Source organism: Lemur catta, chromosome 21 (genome assembly GCF_020740605.2).
Source record: "Lemur catta isolate mLemCat1 chromosome 21, mLemCat1.pri, whole genome shotgun sequence".
Classification (NCBI taxonomy): domain Eukaryota; kingdom Metazoa; phylum Chordata; class Mammalia; order Primates; family Lemuridae; genus Lemur; species Lemur catta.
This window is the reverse complement of record NC_059148.1, coordinates 32957523-32972336: the sequence shown is the minus strand read 5'-3', so window position 1 is coordinate 32972336 and position 14814 is coordinate 32957523. Positions and strand designations below refer to the sequence as shown.

At 50.8% G+C, this 14814-nt stretch overlaps 1 protein-coding gene across 3 annotated transcripts in view; it reads right to left on the bottom strand.

The window, feature by feature from the left end:
- The window catches only part of TMCC1 (transmembrane and coiled-coil domain family 1), a 28375-nt gene extending 23104 nt beyond the window's left edge, over positions 1-5271 (bottom strand). For 2 of the 3 annotated variants that reach the window (XM_045534335.1, XM_045534334.1), the window contains exon 1: positions 4578-5271. In XM_045534335.1, the coding sequence (XP_045390291.1) occupies positions 4578-5147 (570 nt within the window). In that variant the 5' untranslated portion in view covers positions 5148-5271. Of the gene's footprint in view, positions 1-908; positions 2396-4577 lie in introns of those variants that run through there. The other variant, XM_045534339.1, reaches the window with a different exon arrangement.
- Positions 5272-14814: the final 9543 nt, after the last annotated feature.

The following is a 14814-nucleotide window of genomic DNA, read 5'->3' as shown; positions in this document are numbered from 1 at the left end:
CTCGCTCACAGCAACCTCAGACTCCTGGGCTCAAGCGATCCTCCTGCCTCGGCCTCCCGAGTAGCTGGGACTACAGGCATGCGCCACCACGCCCGGCTCATTTTTTCTCTATATATTTTTAGTTGTCCAGCTAATTTCTTTTTATTTTTAGTAGAGACGGGGTCTCGCTCTTGCTCAGGCTGGTCTTGACCTCCTGACCTCGACCGATCCTCCCTCCTCGGCCTCCCAGGGCCTCCCAGGGTGCTGGGACGACAGGTGTGAGCCACCGCGCCCGGCGGGGTGGTTTTGTTTTTAACTTTGATTTTCCCAGGTCCAAAGGACTCTCTCCCACACGCTGCACCCGCGAGCGCGGCTTTCGGGTCAGAATCCGTCCAGGCTGCCCGGTGAGCTTCCCGGCGACCGCGTTTCCCACACTTCTTCCTTGAGCGCCCGAGCGTCCCCAACACAACCACTCACTTTACCATTTCCATGCAGGTCTTGCTCGGGGCACTATTTCGAGGTCGCTGTCCCCCGGCTTGACAGTGACACGTGCACGAAAGCACAGATCCCCCAGACCCCGAAGCCTTCAGGAGCTGCGGCTAGATTGATTAAGCGCTAATTAATTAAACACACGCTCCCAACCCCACGATTATCTCCCTCTCGCACACACACCCTCCTGGAAATCCTGTCTCAGGAGCGAGCTGCGGCTCTGTCCCCGTTCAGATGACAGCCTGGCTGCAGGGGACGCCAGCTGGGGTTGCCAGGGCGGCCGGCCTTCAGGCTTTTTGTCTGTCACAGGCGAGAACAAAAGGCAGCCCGGCCTCCCCGGCCCCTGCTCGGCGGGCTGGGCAGGGCGGCTCCCGAGCACAGGGCCACGCGGACGCAGGTGAGAGTTTCCCTGCACAAACACGACCCACCAGGCGACCCACCTTGGACAGCTGCCGCCTGAGGCTGAAGCGCTGGACCATGGCCACCCCGGGGGTCTCCAGACAAAGCGATGCGCGCGGCGGGGAAGGGCTCTTCACACGACGGGGTCCTGAGACGGTCGGCGGCAGAGCATTTTGAGGACCGTCACGGGAGCCCAGAGAATGTCCCCGGGAGTCTCAGCAAACTTGGAAGCGCCTGATTGTGCCACCGGGGGACGCTGCATGGGAGAGGGCGGGGCGGGAGCCCGGAGCCGGGTGCCAAGCCCCGCAGGCACTTCCTGTGAGTCAGCCGCCGGGGGTCCGGACACAAGGCCCACCCCTTCCCTTTCCAGCGGGTCAGCAGGCGAGAGTGTCGCCGCGGTGCCACCTGAGACTCCAGGGGCCGGGAGGAGGAGCAGTGGCCCAGGTAGGACGCCGGCCGGCCCCTCCGCCCTCCCGTGGGCATCTCCTCTGCAGAGAGCGACAGCCCCGCTACCTGCAGCCCAGGTAACCCTCTGGGTGCAGGGACAAGCAGGGGACAGAAACCCGGCTCCCAGCTGGAGAAGGAAACTCCTCCCAGCCGGCAGTGGCAGCGGCGGTGGCTTTGTCTGGCACAGCTGGCCGAGCCTCTCCCCTGAGTCACAGGGAGGGACCCTCTCGGGAGGAATGTCAGGTGCAGCCGGGCATACCCCGCCGGTGACTGCAGCTCCACGCCCCAGCGCGACACATCAAAGCTGGGAACAGCGTCATTTTTAAAAATCCACACACGCGAGACAAAGGGGACAGCTCAGAGTGAATCGGTGCAGGTACAGAGGCACGAAAGATGACAGCTGTACGGACTGTTCCAGAACTACAGAGTATTTTGCCGTCACTTGCCACTCTTTGTCTGTCTGCCTGTCTGTGTGAGTCGCTTTCAGACAACCGGTGCAAGGACAAAGTTCCATTTTCAGGGAACATTCCTGTCCGTGTGCTCCTCTTTGAATTGCTCGTTGCTGCCCAATGCATTTAGTATCTGGTCGGAGCAGCCACTGAATTATGTCATTGTCCCCTCTCCCGTGCCTCTCAGTTTCCCGCGAGCAAAATCACCTCTTGGGCGACAGCCCCTGTTGGAATCCCCCGCTCAGGGCCGGCCCCGTGGGAGGCCGTTCGCATCTAGCACGCTGCTGCTGTCTCAAAACGCCACTGTGACACTCCTATGACAATAGTGCCCCCTTCTCTGTGCTTTTACTGACCCACCGTCAACCTGGGTCCAAAAATGTTACATGAAAAATTCCAGAAAAAAAAAAAAAAAAACAAACAAACACAAATCCTAAGTTTTAAGCTGCATGCCGTTCTGAGTAGCCTGATAAAATGTCATGACATCCCAGTCCGTCCCCCGACCCGGGGACCGTCCCTGCTCCTCTCACCTGTTACTCATTTGGTAACCGAGTTATCGGACTGACTGTTAGATCAACTGGCGCAGTACGGCGGTGCTCAAAAATAGTCCCCAAACGGCCGGGCGCGGTGGCTCACGCCTGTCACCCCAGCACTCTGGGAGGCCGAGGCGGGAGGATCGCTCGAGGTCAGGAGGTCGAGACCAGCCTGAGCAAGAGCGAGACCCCGTCTCTGCTAAAAATAGAAATTATCTGGACAACTAAAACATATATATAGAAAAAATGAGCCGGGCATGGTGGCGCGTGCCTGTAGTCCCAGCTACTCGGGAGGCTGAGGCAGGAGGATCGCTGGAGCCCAGGAGGTTGAGGTTGCTGTGAGTGAGGCTGACGCCACGGCACTCTAGCCCGGGTGACAGAGCCAGACTCTGTCTCAAAAAAGAAAAAGAAAAAAAAAAAAAAAAGATTTAAGGCGGGCAAAGCATTTCAAGAGATTATTAAAATCTAAGGTTCCAGCCAGGCGGGGTGGCTCGTGCCCGTAATCCCAGCACTTTGAAAGGCCAAGGCAAGAGGATCACTTGAGGCCAGGAGTTCCAGACCAGCCTGGGCAACACAGTAAGACCCCATCTCTACAAAAAAAATTAAAAATTAGCTGGGTGTGGTGGCGCATGCCTGTAGTCCTAGCCACATGGGAGGCTGAGACAAGGAAGACCGTTTAAGGCCAGGAGTTAGAGGCTGCTGTGAGCTATGATTGTACCAGTGCACTCCAGCCTGGGCAACAGAGCGAGACCCTGTCTCTAAAAAAAAAAAAAAAATCTAAGATTCAGCCCCAGACTGCTTCCGGGTGCTGTAAGGTTACTACTCCAATTTCTAAAAAGTAAAACAGGAAATTGTAGTCTATGCAATAGAAGTGCAATTCATGCAAGAAAGGTGCATAAATCTAATCGATGAATTCATATCTATACGCAAAAACGTTACAGCTTTGGTTTTAAGTGCAAATAAAACACTCAAAGGATACATCTCTCGTTTTTGATCATCTACTTTAAATGACTTTTGATCGATGACAAACTATTTGGTCCCAACTATGCTGCCTAAGAACGTAAGTATAAGTTTTAGCAACATGTTGTTCACAAAGACGATACAACCTAGACTTTTAAGAAGCAAATCGAAACCTCGCACATGCTGTACCTAGACGTGTCAAATTCTATAAATCAGAACCACTGTTACTGCACTCTGATTTTACAACTCAACGACCCGAACTTTCTCCCTGATTAGTGGTTACTAAAAAACAAAAACAAAAACTATTAAAACTGTAAGAACTCAGTTCCTTAGCAGATAGAATTAAGCCAACGGCATGTTTTGTTTGAGAGAGTAACTAACCAGTCTGCTAGTTCTGAGGAGTTCTGCCAGATGACATTAATGTTCAAGAAAAATTCACGTCCACTCTTAGAAATAATCTCTTTTCTAAATCCCTACCCAGTTGTCTAAATGGCATTAAAAAAATCCTATAAATCTTTTCCAGTCAACAGTCAGAGAAATGCCAACTGAAAACCTCAATGCAATACGACCACATGCACTAACGACAAAAATTTTAGAATGACGATACCAGATGCCGACGAGGACATGGAAAAGCCGAAATCGTCACACGCTGCGGTGAGACCCAGCCACCCTCTGCGTGAAACATGCATTTGCCAGACACCTCGCAGAAATGGAAACCCATGCTCACACAGAGCTCTATACGCACAAGCTCACGGTAGCTTCAGCCGTAACAGCCAAAAAACAGAAACAACCCCAATGTCTATCAACTGACAAACGGATAAACGAATTCTACTCAGCAATAGAAACAAACAATCGATAGAAGCAACGACATAGTTGAATCTGGAAAGTATTACGATAAAGGAAAAGAAGCCACACACAGGCCGGGCGCGGTGGCTCACGCCTGTCATCCCAGCACTCTGGGAGGCCGAGGCGGGAGGATCGCTCGAGGCCAGGAGTTCGAGGCCAGCCTGGGCAACAGAGCGAGACCCCATCTCTACTAAAAACAGAAAGAAATTAGCTGGACAGCTAAAAATATATATAGAAAAAAATGAGCCGGGCGTGGTGGCGCATGCCTGTCGTCCCAGCTACTCGGGAGGCTGAGGCAGGAGGATCGCTTGAGCCCAGGAGGTTGAGGCTGCTGTGAGCGAGGCTCACGCCACGGCACTCTAGCCCGGGTGACAGAACGAGACTCTGTCCCCCCCCTGAAAAAAAACCAAAGCAGAGCCCAGGGAGCCCCAGATCCGACGACGCAGGTTAACAGACGGGGAGACGCTAACGCACTCACTCGCTCCGCTGTCCCCTCCTCCCCGGGCAGACAGGTGGCCGCCGCGGCACAGGCGATGTCCATCATGGCGGAGCTGGTGGGGGCGTCGGTGGTGGACGAGGACCGGGGCCGGCCCGCCTGGGTGACGGCCGTCATCTCCTGGCCCGACTTCCTGTTGATCTGGGGGCTCCCTTTGGGGGCGTCGGGCTTGCCCCGCCGGCTGTGCAGGCTGGTCCCCCGCTTCATCTTGGGCGGCACCCGGATCTGCTGCAGCACGCGGTTCAGCGCCGTGGGGTGGGTGGCGGCCCCGTCCACCTCGCCACCCGCACTCTGGCCCTCGGGCTCCGCGTCGGGCTCGGCCTCGGCCGCCTGCAGCTGCTGCACGTCGTGGGGGGACACGGACGAGCGTCGCCGCTGGTGCTGGAAGAGGTGCTTCAGGCCCTGGCCGATGACATTGATGTTCTCCAGGGCGTTGTGGGTCATCTTGGACAGCTTTTGCTCCGAGTCCGTCTGCTTTCTGGCCTCCGCATCCTGGGACTTGCCCCCGGGATCCGGGTCCTCGCAGAACTGTTCGCTGCCCGAAGGCTCCATCGGGGGGACCAGACACGCCTGTCTGCAGACTTAGAACTTCTGAGACATGCCAAGCCCGTCCGGTTAGGTGCGCAGGGGCTTCAGCAGTCGCCCCGCGTGCAGCCGCGCGACGGAGGCCTCATGCCTCGCTAACGTTAAAAAACAAACAAAGAACAAAAAAAGAACCTTACGTTACAAATCCATGCAGAAAATCCAGCGCTGAAACAAACAAAAAGCATGCTGCTAGGCAAACAGACGGGCACTTTCATTGAGCAATCCTTAATCAGAAGACTGAAAGACAGTTTTCTAGACAGTGGGTCATTATCATTGTCTAAAACAGAAGACAAGGCCCAGAGCAAGGACACGGGGCATGAAAACAGCAAAGATCTTAAATCCCTGCAAGTTTCGGTACAGGAAGAAATGCACAGGCCGGGCGAGGTGGCTCACGCCTGTCACCCCAGCACTCGGGGAGGCCGAGGCGGGAGGATCGCCCGAGGTCAGGAGTTCGAGACCAGCCTGAGCAAGAGCGAGACCCCGTCTCTACTATAAATAGAAAGAAATTATATGGCCAACTAAAAAAAAATACATATATATATAAAAAAAATTAGCCGGGCGTGGTGGCGCATGCCTGTAGTCCCAGCTACTCGGGAGGCTGAGGCAGGAGGATCGCTTGAGCCCAGGAGTCTGAGGCTGCTGTGAGCGAGGCTGACGCCACAGCACTCTAGCCCGGGCAACAGAGCAAGACTCTGTCTCAAAAAAAAAAAAAAAAAAAGAGGAAAAAAAAAAAAAGAGAGAAAAAAAAAAAGAAAGAAATTAGCCAAACAACTAAAAACAGAAAAAAGAAAAAAAAAAATACGCCATTAGCTCACATTCAGGAAACAAGTTGTTCTAAATTAATATCAGAAATAGGTGAAAAGATTTTGTTTTTAAACTCCGTCAAACACTGAGGGTACTCTGTAAAACCATACCAAATCATATACAAATTGTCTTTGCCTTTTGTCCCTTTAAGTTTTTCTCTCCAATTTTTTTTTTTTTAGTTTTTTGATGGATGTGGCGACCAAAGTTTTTTGGTCTGGCCACGAACCAACTTAATTGCATTAACTGTGAAGAATTGGATACTTGCCTTCATCACTTTCCCTCAAGCTCTTCTAAGGTGTTCCAGAATCCTTTTCGCAAAAGCTGCGAAGCAAACATTAAGAATTACAAAGTGAGAAATTTAGAGGGGGAAATTTATCTATTACAGATACGCAGAAAAAAACTGGAAGTTTCTACAACAAAATATCAACCGTCCTCGTCTCTCACTGGTAGGGTATCACCATTTTTATTCCAGTACCTTTTAGTATTTCCGAATTTTTCAGAAATATCATCAAGAACAATTATAACCAAGAAAGAAGATATTTTGGGGAAAAGAACATTAATTTGTCAGCACTTAAAAAAAGAGAAAGCAGCAAACGTCATAGGTAGCGATAAACATTTTAACATTATCATACCGAATGAGGAATGGACGTTCCATTAATGCTAATCTTAATGTTTCCATGAAATATCAAACAAATACATGAAAACACCCCAATTTTTATAAGTAAATATTTTTTCCAGTAGCTTCCAAATCTGTACCTGTAATTTTCTACTCAAAGGCAACTCTAAAAACCGTATCTACCATGTACGATTGAGAAGCAAGATGCACCAAAATTAAAATTTTCCCGGAAAACTAGCTACTAACAGCCATTACCAGAGAAGTAGCTTCATGAGACAAGTATTTTGGGGACATCTGCTATGCACCCAGCACTACACAGACCAAATATAAAACATGTGACCCTGCCCTCAAAGAAGTGGCAACCCAGGACACATAGTAACATTTACATACTTGAAACAGAAGGAAAGGCCGGGCGCGGAGGCTCACGCCTGTAATCCCAGCACTCTGGGAGGCCGAGGCGGGAGGATCGCTCGAGGTCAGGAGTTCGAGACCAGCCTGAGCAAGAGCGAGACCCCGTCTCTACTAAAAAAATAGAAAGAAATTATCTGGACAACTAAAAATATATAGAAAAAAGTAGCCGGGCGTGGTGGCGCATGCCTGTTGTCCCAGCTACTCGGGAGGCTGAGGCAGGAGGATCGCTTGAGCCCAGGAGTCTGAGGCTGCTGTGAGCGAGGCTGACGCCACGGCACTCCAGCCAGGGCGAAAGAGTGAGACTCTGTCTCCAAAAATAAAAATAAAAATGAACGCGTTTGCAGTCTTCCTAACAAAATATTTTTTTACACCTCACTGTCAAGTCCCAAAGCAAAGACAAATCCCGGGTTTGTCTTGACATCTAAGCTCCTGCTAAACTTATCCCCAGATGAATCACTAAGAATAAAAAAGTCTCACCAAAAAATTAACATTGAAAGAAGTTAAAATCTCCCAGATACTTAAAAAATTAAATGAGAGAAGAGAGAAAAAAAAAAAAAAAAAAAAACAACTCAGTGGGGAAAAGGAGAAGAAATCAGGGCAATGTTTGGATGAAAAACTCTCTTCGACCACACACAACAACAACAACAAAAAAAAACATCTTCCCCATGAATTCTGGCAAGTTCAGCTCTCGGCCTTATTCACAAAATTCTTGAATAGCTTCCTTGGCCTAAAAAGAAACCCCACGCTAGTTGACAACGACTCTTCTAAAGCCTGAGTGTGGATTTGCTTGCTTGGGGAAGCGCCTGTTTTGATGCTAAGCAAACAGTTCTCCATGACGGCTCAACAATTCCAAATCAGAAACCCAGTGGCTACGGTCACTCGCGAAAACTAAAAAGGCAAATGAATGGAAAATGTTAAGATCCTGTTATACACGGAGCTGTAGTATCAGAAATCCAGCGACTTGGGGAAAGATAAAAGATTTCTAGAGAAATAATGAGCGTTAAAGAGAAAGAAACATTGGTTACCCAGATTACAAACGATTTAGCACACGAAGTCTAGTAACAGTACACCAACGTCAACTTCCTGGTTTAGACAGTTTACTACAGTTACATAAGATGCCACCTTGGAGGAAGCTGGGGTGAGGGACTCCCTGTACTAGTTTTGCAATTTCCTAGGAATCTTCAATCATTTCAAAATAAGTTTTTTAAAAATATTAGTGGGGGCCGGGCGCGGTGGCTCACGCCTGTCATCCCAGCACTCTGGGAGGCTGAGGTGGGAGGATCGCTGGAGGTCAGGAGGTTGAGACCAGACTGGACAATGTCACAAGACCCCATCTCTACTAAAAATAGAAGGAAATTATCTGGACAACTAAAAATACATAGAAAAAATGAGCCGGGCGTGGTGGCGCATGCCTGTAGTCCCAGCTACTTGGGAGGCTGAGGCAGGAGGATCGCTTGAGCCCAGGAGTCTGAGGTTGCTGTGAGCGAGGCTGACGCCACGGCACTCTAGCTCTTGCTCAGGCTGGTCTCGAACTCCTAACCTTGAGCAATCCTCCCTCCTCGGCCTCCCTGAGTGCTGGGATGACAGGCGTGAGCCACCGCAGCCAATCTCTACAAAAAAGTTTGGAAAAATTAACCGAGGCCAAGGTGGGAGGATCACGTGAGCCCAGGAGTTCAAGGCTGCAGTCAATCACGATCACGCCACCGCACTCCAGCCTGGGCAACACAGCAAGACCCTGTGTCTCCAAATCTAGGAAATTTACCTGCTGACGTTTTTGTTCTGATGTCATTTGGCACTGCCTCCCTTCCATTCCCTGCCTAAAAAACAAACCTACCTAGGACTTCGCTACATTAATTTTTCTCCTTTCATAGTGCCTGACACAGTTGGTGCTCAGTAAATCCGTTAAATTTTCCGGGAGACTTAACACTCCCTTCTGATCACTGGGAACACACAGCGTGTCCAGCCCCCGAGACTAGGAAGGGACATGGCAGCTCACTGTACTACATCACCAGTGGTGACGACCGGAAAAACCTGTTTGAGGCACCAGAGCAAGAACTTCAGGACAGAAAACAAAGAAGGAAACAGTTACCAATAGTTTAGACCAATAGTTCATCTAACAACAGGATCCAACAATTCCAAAAATATACATGTTAAACGGTTAAATACTCCCCACCCTCTACCTTCACGAACCAACTCTGTAGGGAAATAGATGTTTCGCACCTCAATGTCAGAATTTAACTCTACGGAATATTAAGTGGGTGGACATTTGTTCATGATGCATTATTCAATGTACGGGGGGATTGGGGATGGGCAACAAAACAGTACTACCCCTTCAGGATGAAAAAACAAAACCTCAGCCGGGCGCGGTGGCTCACGCCTGTCATCCCAGCACTCTGGGAGGCCGAGGCGGGAGGATCGCTCGAGGTCAGGACTTCGAGACCAGCCTGAACAAGAACGAGACCCCGTCTCTACTAAAAATAGGAAGAAATTAGCTGCACAACTAAAATGTATATAGAAAAAAAGAAAAATTAGCCGGGCATGGTGGCGCATGCCTGTAGTCCCAGCTACTCGGGAGGCTGAGGCAGGAGGATCGCTTGAGCCCAGGAGTCTGAGGCTGCTGTGAGCGAGGCTGGCGCCACGACACTCTAGCCCGGGTGACAGAGCGAGGCTCTGTCTCAAAAAAATAAATAAATAAAAATAAAGAGCCCAAAAGAAAGGCATTTGCACCCAAATTTCATGACCTAATAGTTTAAGAAAAATGAGCCTTATTCCTGCCAGAAAAATGATCTGTTTTTGTCACAGCACCCTGCAGAATTATCTCTGTCACAGGATTAGAGGACAAAAGTCCAAGCATAAAAAGAAACAATGCTGGAATTTGATAAAGATGCCTTGGGAATATGGCACTTGGCTGTTTCAATAACACCTCTCATCTAAGGATTTCAAGACAAATGTCATTGACATTACCGAGAATCCAAACAGTGACACTGTGGCTAAAGAAAGAAACGTATCAATGACCTAAATGAACTCAATACTCATGTTCTGAAAACCAGCCCTCTGTTCTAAAAACCAGATCTGGTTTTCTTTTTTCCTTTTTTTTTTTTTTGAGACAGTCTTGCTCTGTCGCCCGGGCTAGAGTGCCGTGGCGTCAGCCTCGCTCACAGCAACCTCAGACTCCTGAGCTCAAGCGATCCTCCTGCCTCAGCCTCCCCAGTAGCTGGGACCACAGGCATGCGCCGCCACGCCCGGCTCATTTTTTTTTTATATATATTTTTAGTTGTCCAGATAATTTCTTTCTATTTTTAGTAGAGACGGGGTCTTGCTACATTGCCCAGGCTGGTCTCGAACTCCTGACCTTGAGCGATCCTCCCGCCTCGGCCTCCCAGAGTGCTGGGATGACAGGTGTGAGCCACCGCACCCGGCCAAGGTAGAGACTTTTGTCAGTTTTCTTCCCCAGTGCCCAGGACATAGTAACCACTCAACAAATATTTTTAAATGCATAAAACAACAAATGAGTTTTTGCTTCAAAACTATCCAACGGACCTTGTAAAATGGTCCCTAAATACACAAAATGACTTTTCTCTCTGCATTACATTCAACAAATCCACCTTTGAAAATATACTAAGCACCTCCGTAAAAATTCCACCACTGTAAAAACCACTGTCTACTGTTCATAATGAAGCAGGCGGATTTACTAATCTGATGCATGATCACGACAGGCTGTAGCAACGAAAAGTTTGCAGAAAGAAAAACTGAGGGCCGGGCGCGGTGGCTCATGCCTGTCATCCCAGCACTCCGGGAGGCCGAGGCGGGAGGATCGCTCGAGGTCAGGAGTTCGAGACCAGCCTGAGCAAGAACGAGACCCCGTCTCTACTAAAAATAGAAACAAATTATATGGACAGCTAAAAATATATAGAAAAATGAGCCGGGCGTGGTGGGGCATGCCTGTAGTCCCAGATACTCAGGAGGCTGAGGCAGGAGGATCGCTGGAGCCCAGGAGTCTGAGGCTGCTGTGAGCGAGGCTGACGCCACAGTCCCCTAGCCCTGGTGACAGAGCGAGACTCTGTCTCAAAAAAAAAAAAAAAAAAGGAAGTTCCCGTGCTATTACAACTGCTAGAAAAAAGAGAAATAGGGAGAAAGGAGGATGCAACCAGTGAATGAGTGAGAACGGAGTTCGAGAGAGGGAAGTGTCGTGGTTATGTCATTATTTCAGACTGCTTTGTGAGTGTGTCAGTGGCGTGATTTTGCGGTGGTGATAGAATAAAAGCACGTACCCTCCTCGAAATCCCAGCAATTAGCTTTCCTTTCTTTGCATAGACGAGGATGAACAGTTGTAATCCAAAATGTTTCCCAAAAAGTTCTTTTTTAAAAAAGACGTAGAAACAGAAGATCCGTATAAAAAAAAAGAGATCCGAGCTGGGGGGATGGACGCGGTCTTCTCGATCCTGTGACCGAGAGAGAGAGAGAGAGAGAGAGAGAGAGAGAGAGAGAGAGAGAGAGAGAGAGAGAGAGAGAGAATGTGGTCGCCACGTGTCAACATTCGCCAAGCGTCAGCCTCTGAAGGAAGCGCCGACTGCGGGTTTGTCTCCTCCAGAGAGTAACACCTGCGGGGACACAGGATCAAGAGGAGGAGGAAGAACTATTGAATAACGCAAGTGACAGCCTGACAGAACAATCACAGGACAAGCATCCCAGATCCCAAAATCCAATTCGAAATGCTCCAAGATCTGCAACTTTAAGCGCCAACAGCATGCTCAAAGGAAATGCCCCCTGGGGCATTTCAAATGGAGGATTTTCAGATTAGGGATGCCCCACCGGTGAGTAGGGTACAAATATTCCAAAAATCTCAAAAAGTTCAAAATCTGAAACCCTTCTGGTCCCAAGCAGTTCGGATAAGGCGTAGCCGGCCTGTACCAGTTCTCGGGCTGCAAAATTCTTCACGTTAACATTCGTGAACACCGGCCGGGCGCGGTGGCTCACGCCTGTCACCCCAGCACTCTGGGAGGCCGAGGCGGGAGGATCCCTCGAGGTCAGGAGGTCGAGACCAGCCTGAGCAAGAGCAAGACCCCGTCTCTACTAAAAAAACAGAAAGAAATTAGCTGGACAACTAAAAATATATAGAAAAAATGAGCCGGGCGTGGTGGCGCATGCCTGTAGTCCCAGCTACTCGGGAGGCTGAGGCAGGAGGATCGCTTGAGCCCGGGAGGCTGAGGTTGCTGTGAGCGAGGCTGACGCCACGGCACTCACTGTAGCCAGGGCAACAAAGCGACACTCTGTCTCAAAAAAAATAAAAGTAAAATAAATAAATATTTGATGAATAAGTGAATGAATAAGCCATCAATGCCACTCCGAGTTGCTTACACGTAAGCCCTCGGCTGTTACAGGTTTTGTACCTTTGTGATAATAAAAACTTTTGCAGACAAAGGAAAATATCCCAGCAGAGAGAAAGATCAAAGAGCTTACAGTAATGGTATCAGCGATCCGCCCCAGGGCATTGGGGTTCTTCATTAAATTGCAGACTACAGGTTTTTTTTGTGTGTGTGCTCATAAAAGAGTCTCTCGACTTCTACAAGGTGTCACAACATTGTCACCTGACTCCGCTTCTGTTTATCTGAAGATGCAAATGCTCTTGAGAAATCTCATTTCCTCTACACGGGACACAACACCCGACATGTGCCAAATTCTTAATAAAGGCTCATAATTATAACAGATCTAGACCACGTGCTAATGACTTTTTAACGTCTACATTTTTCCCATGTTGCCCATCAGCCTAAGCAGCTGAAAACTCTTTAGAAATGAAAAGGTTTCCTCCCGCCCACAGACCAGAAGCAGGTTTTTAATCTTTCTACACTAGCCAGCAAGTGGGTGTGTGATTTCAAAAAAAAAAAAAAAAATACAAGCCAACTCTGTTGGTAGAGGACAAGGTATTGTTGAGTTAAAAATCTCACCTATAAGCATCTTTTGTTACGTGGCACTAGTAAAACTACCACCCACTCACGATGTGAGTTTCAATCTTCTACAATACAAATGGAGCAAAAAAAAAAAAAAAAAAAACATGATCTCCGTCCTGGGGGAATTTTACGTCATTCACACACTGACGTTTTCACGAGGTTCCTTCCTCTGGGCTTTGCAAAAATTTCTAGACACAGGTTAACTTCAACCACCAGGGTTTGGTTTAACTTCATCACTTGCAAAATTTAAACTAATGGCCAAGAGGACATTAACACAACCAGTTTTATGTTAAAGCAGCTACCTGCTATTGAAGCCCAGGATTGTGTTTTGTTTTGGTTTTTTCTTGAGACAGAGTCTTGCTCTGTCACCCGGGCTAGAGTGTCGTGGCGTCAGCCTCGCTCACAGCAGCCTCAGCCTCCTGGGCTCAAGCGATCCTCCTGCCTTGGCCTCCCAAGTAGCTGGGACTACAGGCATGCGCCACCACGCCCGGCTCATTTTTTTTCTATATATATTTTTAGCTGTCCAGCTAATTTCTTTCTATTTTCAGTAGAGACGGGGTCTCGCTCTTGCTCAGGCTGGTCTCGAACTCCTGACCTTGCACGATCCTCCCACCTCGGCCTTGCAGAGTGCTGGGATGACAGGCGTGAGCCACTGCGCCCGGCCAATTTTTTTCTCTCTATATTTTTACTTGTCCGGCTAATTTCTTTCTATTTTCAGTAGAGACGGGGTCTCGCTCTTGCTCCGGCTGGCCTCCAACTCCTGTCCTCGCGCGATCCTCCGGCCTCGGCCTCCCAGCGTGCCAGGTGGATTCTGTTTCTCAAAAAAGCAGCAGCTGATTCAGGAATTCAGACCTCTCCTAAAGCCGAGCACGTCACACCTTAGCCACAACTCCTTTGCACGCGTGGGTCACCTTTTTCTCTGTGACAACCGCCACAGGAGGAGGCGGCAGCCTGCCACCAGCCTGGCTGGGACCCACCAAGCCCAGTGCACACTGTGTCACCAAAAGCCACAACAGGGGGTGGCGAGAAGAAATAAGGGGTCAGCCCCCAGCCCAACCCCAAGCAGGGGGGCTGCTTGAAGACCCCCCCCCCGGCAGATTGGTCTTGGGGGGGGGACTGTCACCCACCAGGTTGCTAGGGAACCAGTGACCCCAACCACCTCCTGCAGCGACACTTGCACACAGCTAAAAAAGCGCCGATTTGCAAAACAGAAACGCATCTCCGGCCTTTCTGGGGGGAACATGCAACTCGCTGCGCCCCCTTTTTCCTTCCTAAAGGGGGTGAATAAAGGGGTCACCGCGAGGCCACCCCCCTGCACGGCGACACCCGCCCCTCCCCCTCCCCAAGGCCAAGTTCAAACACAAGGCGCAAGACGGGTCTCCCGTGGCAACGGCTGGGACCCCGCGGCCGTCGGGGGGCTGCGCTGACCCCTGACCCCGGTCCCCAGGAGCCCCGGGGGGTGCCGGGAGGAACCCCGGGGTCCCGGCGACGGCGGGCCGACCCGGGGGAGGCGACAGGGCCGCGGGGGATGCTGGGGGTCGCGTCCCCGACCTCCCACCGGGGGGGACCCGCGTCGCCGTCGCCGCCCACGGCCGAGGGGACCCGGGCGGCCGCGCGCACTCACCGGGGGGGCGGCGAGGAGCGGGTGGCGTCCCTGTCGCCGCCGCCGCTGTCGCCGCGCCCGGTCCATCCCCCCGGCCCGCCCCCCGCGCCGCCTCCGCGTCCGCCGCCGCCGCCTCAGCCCCCGCGGGAGCGCGAACCGGCGCCCGGGAGCCAGAGCGCGCGCGCGCCCGCCGCCGCCGCCCACAGCCTCCGCCCCCGGCCCGCGGCGCACGCGCACGCACGCCGCAGGGGG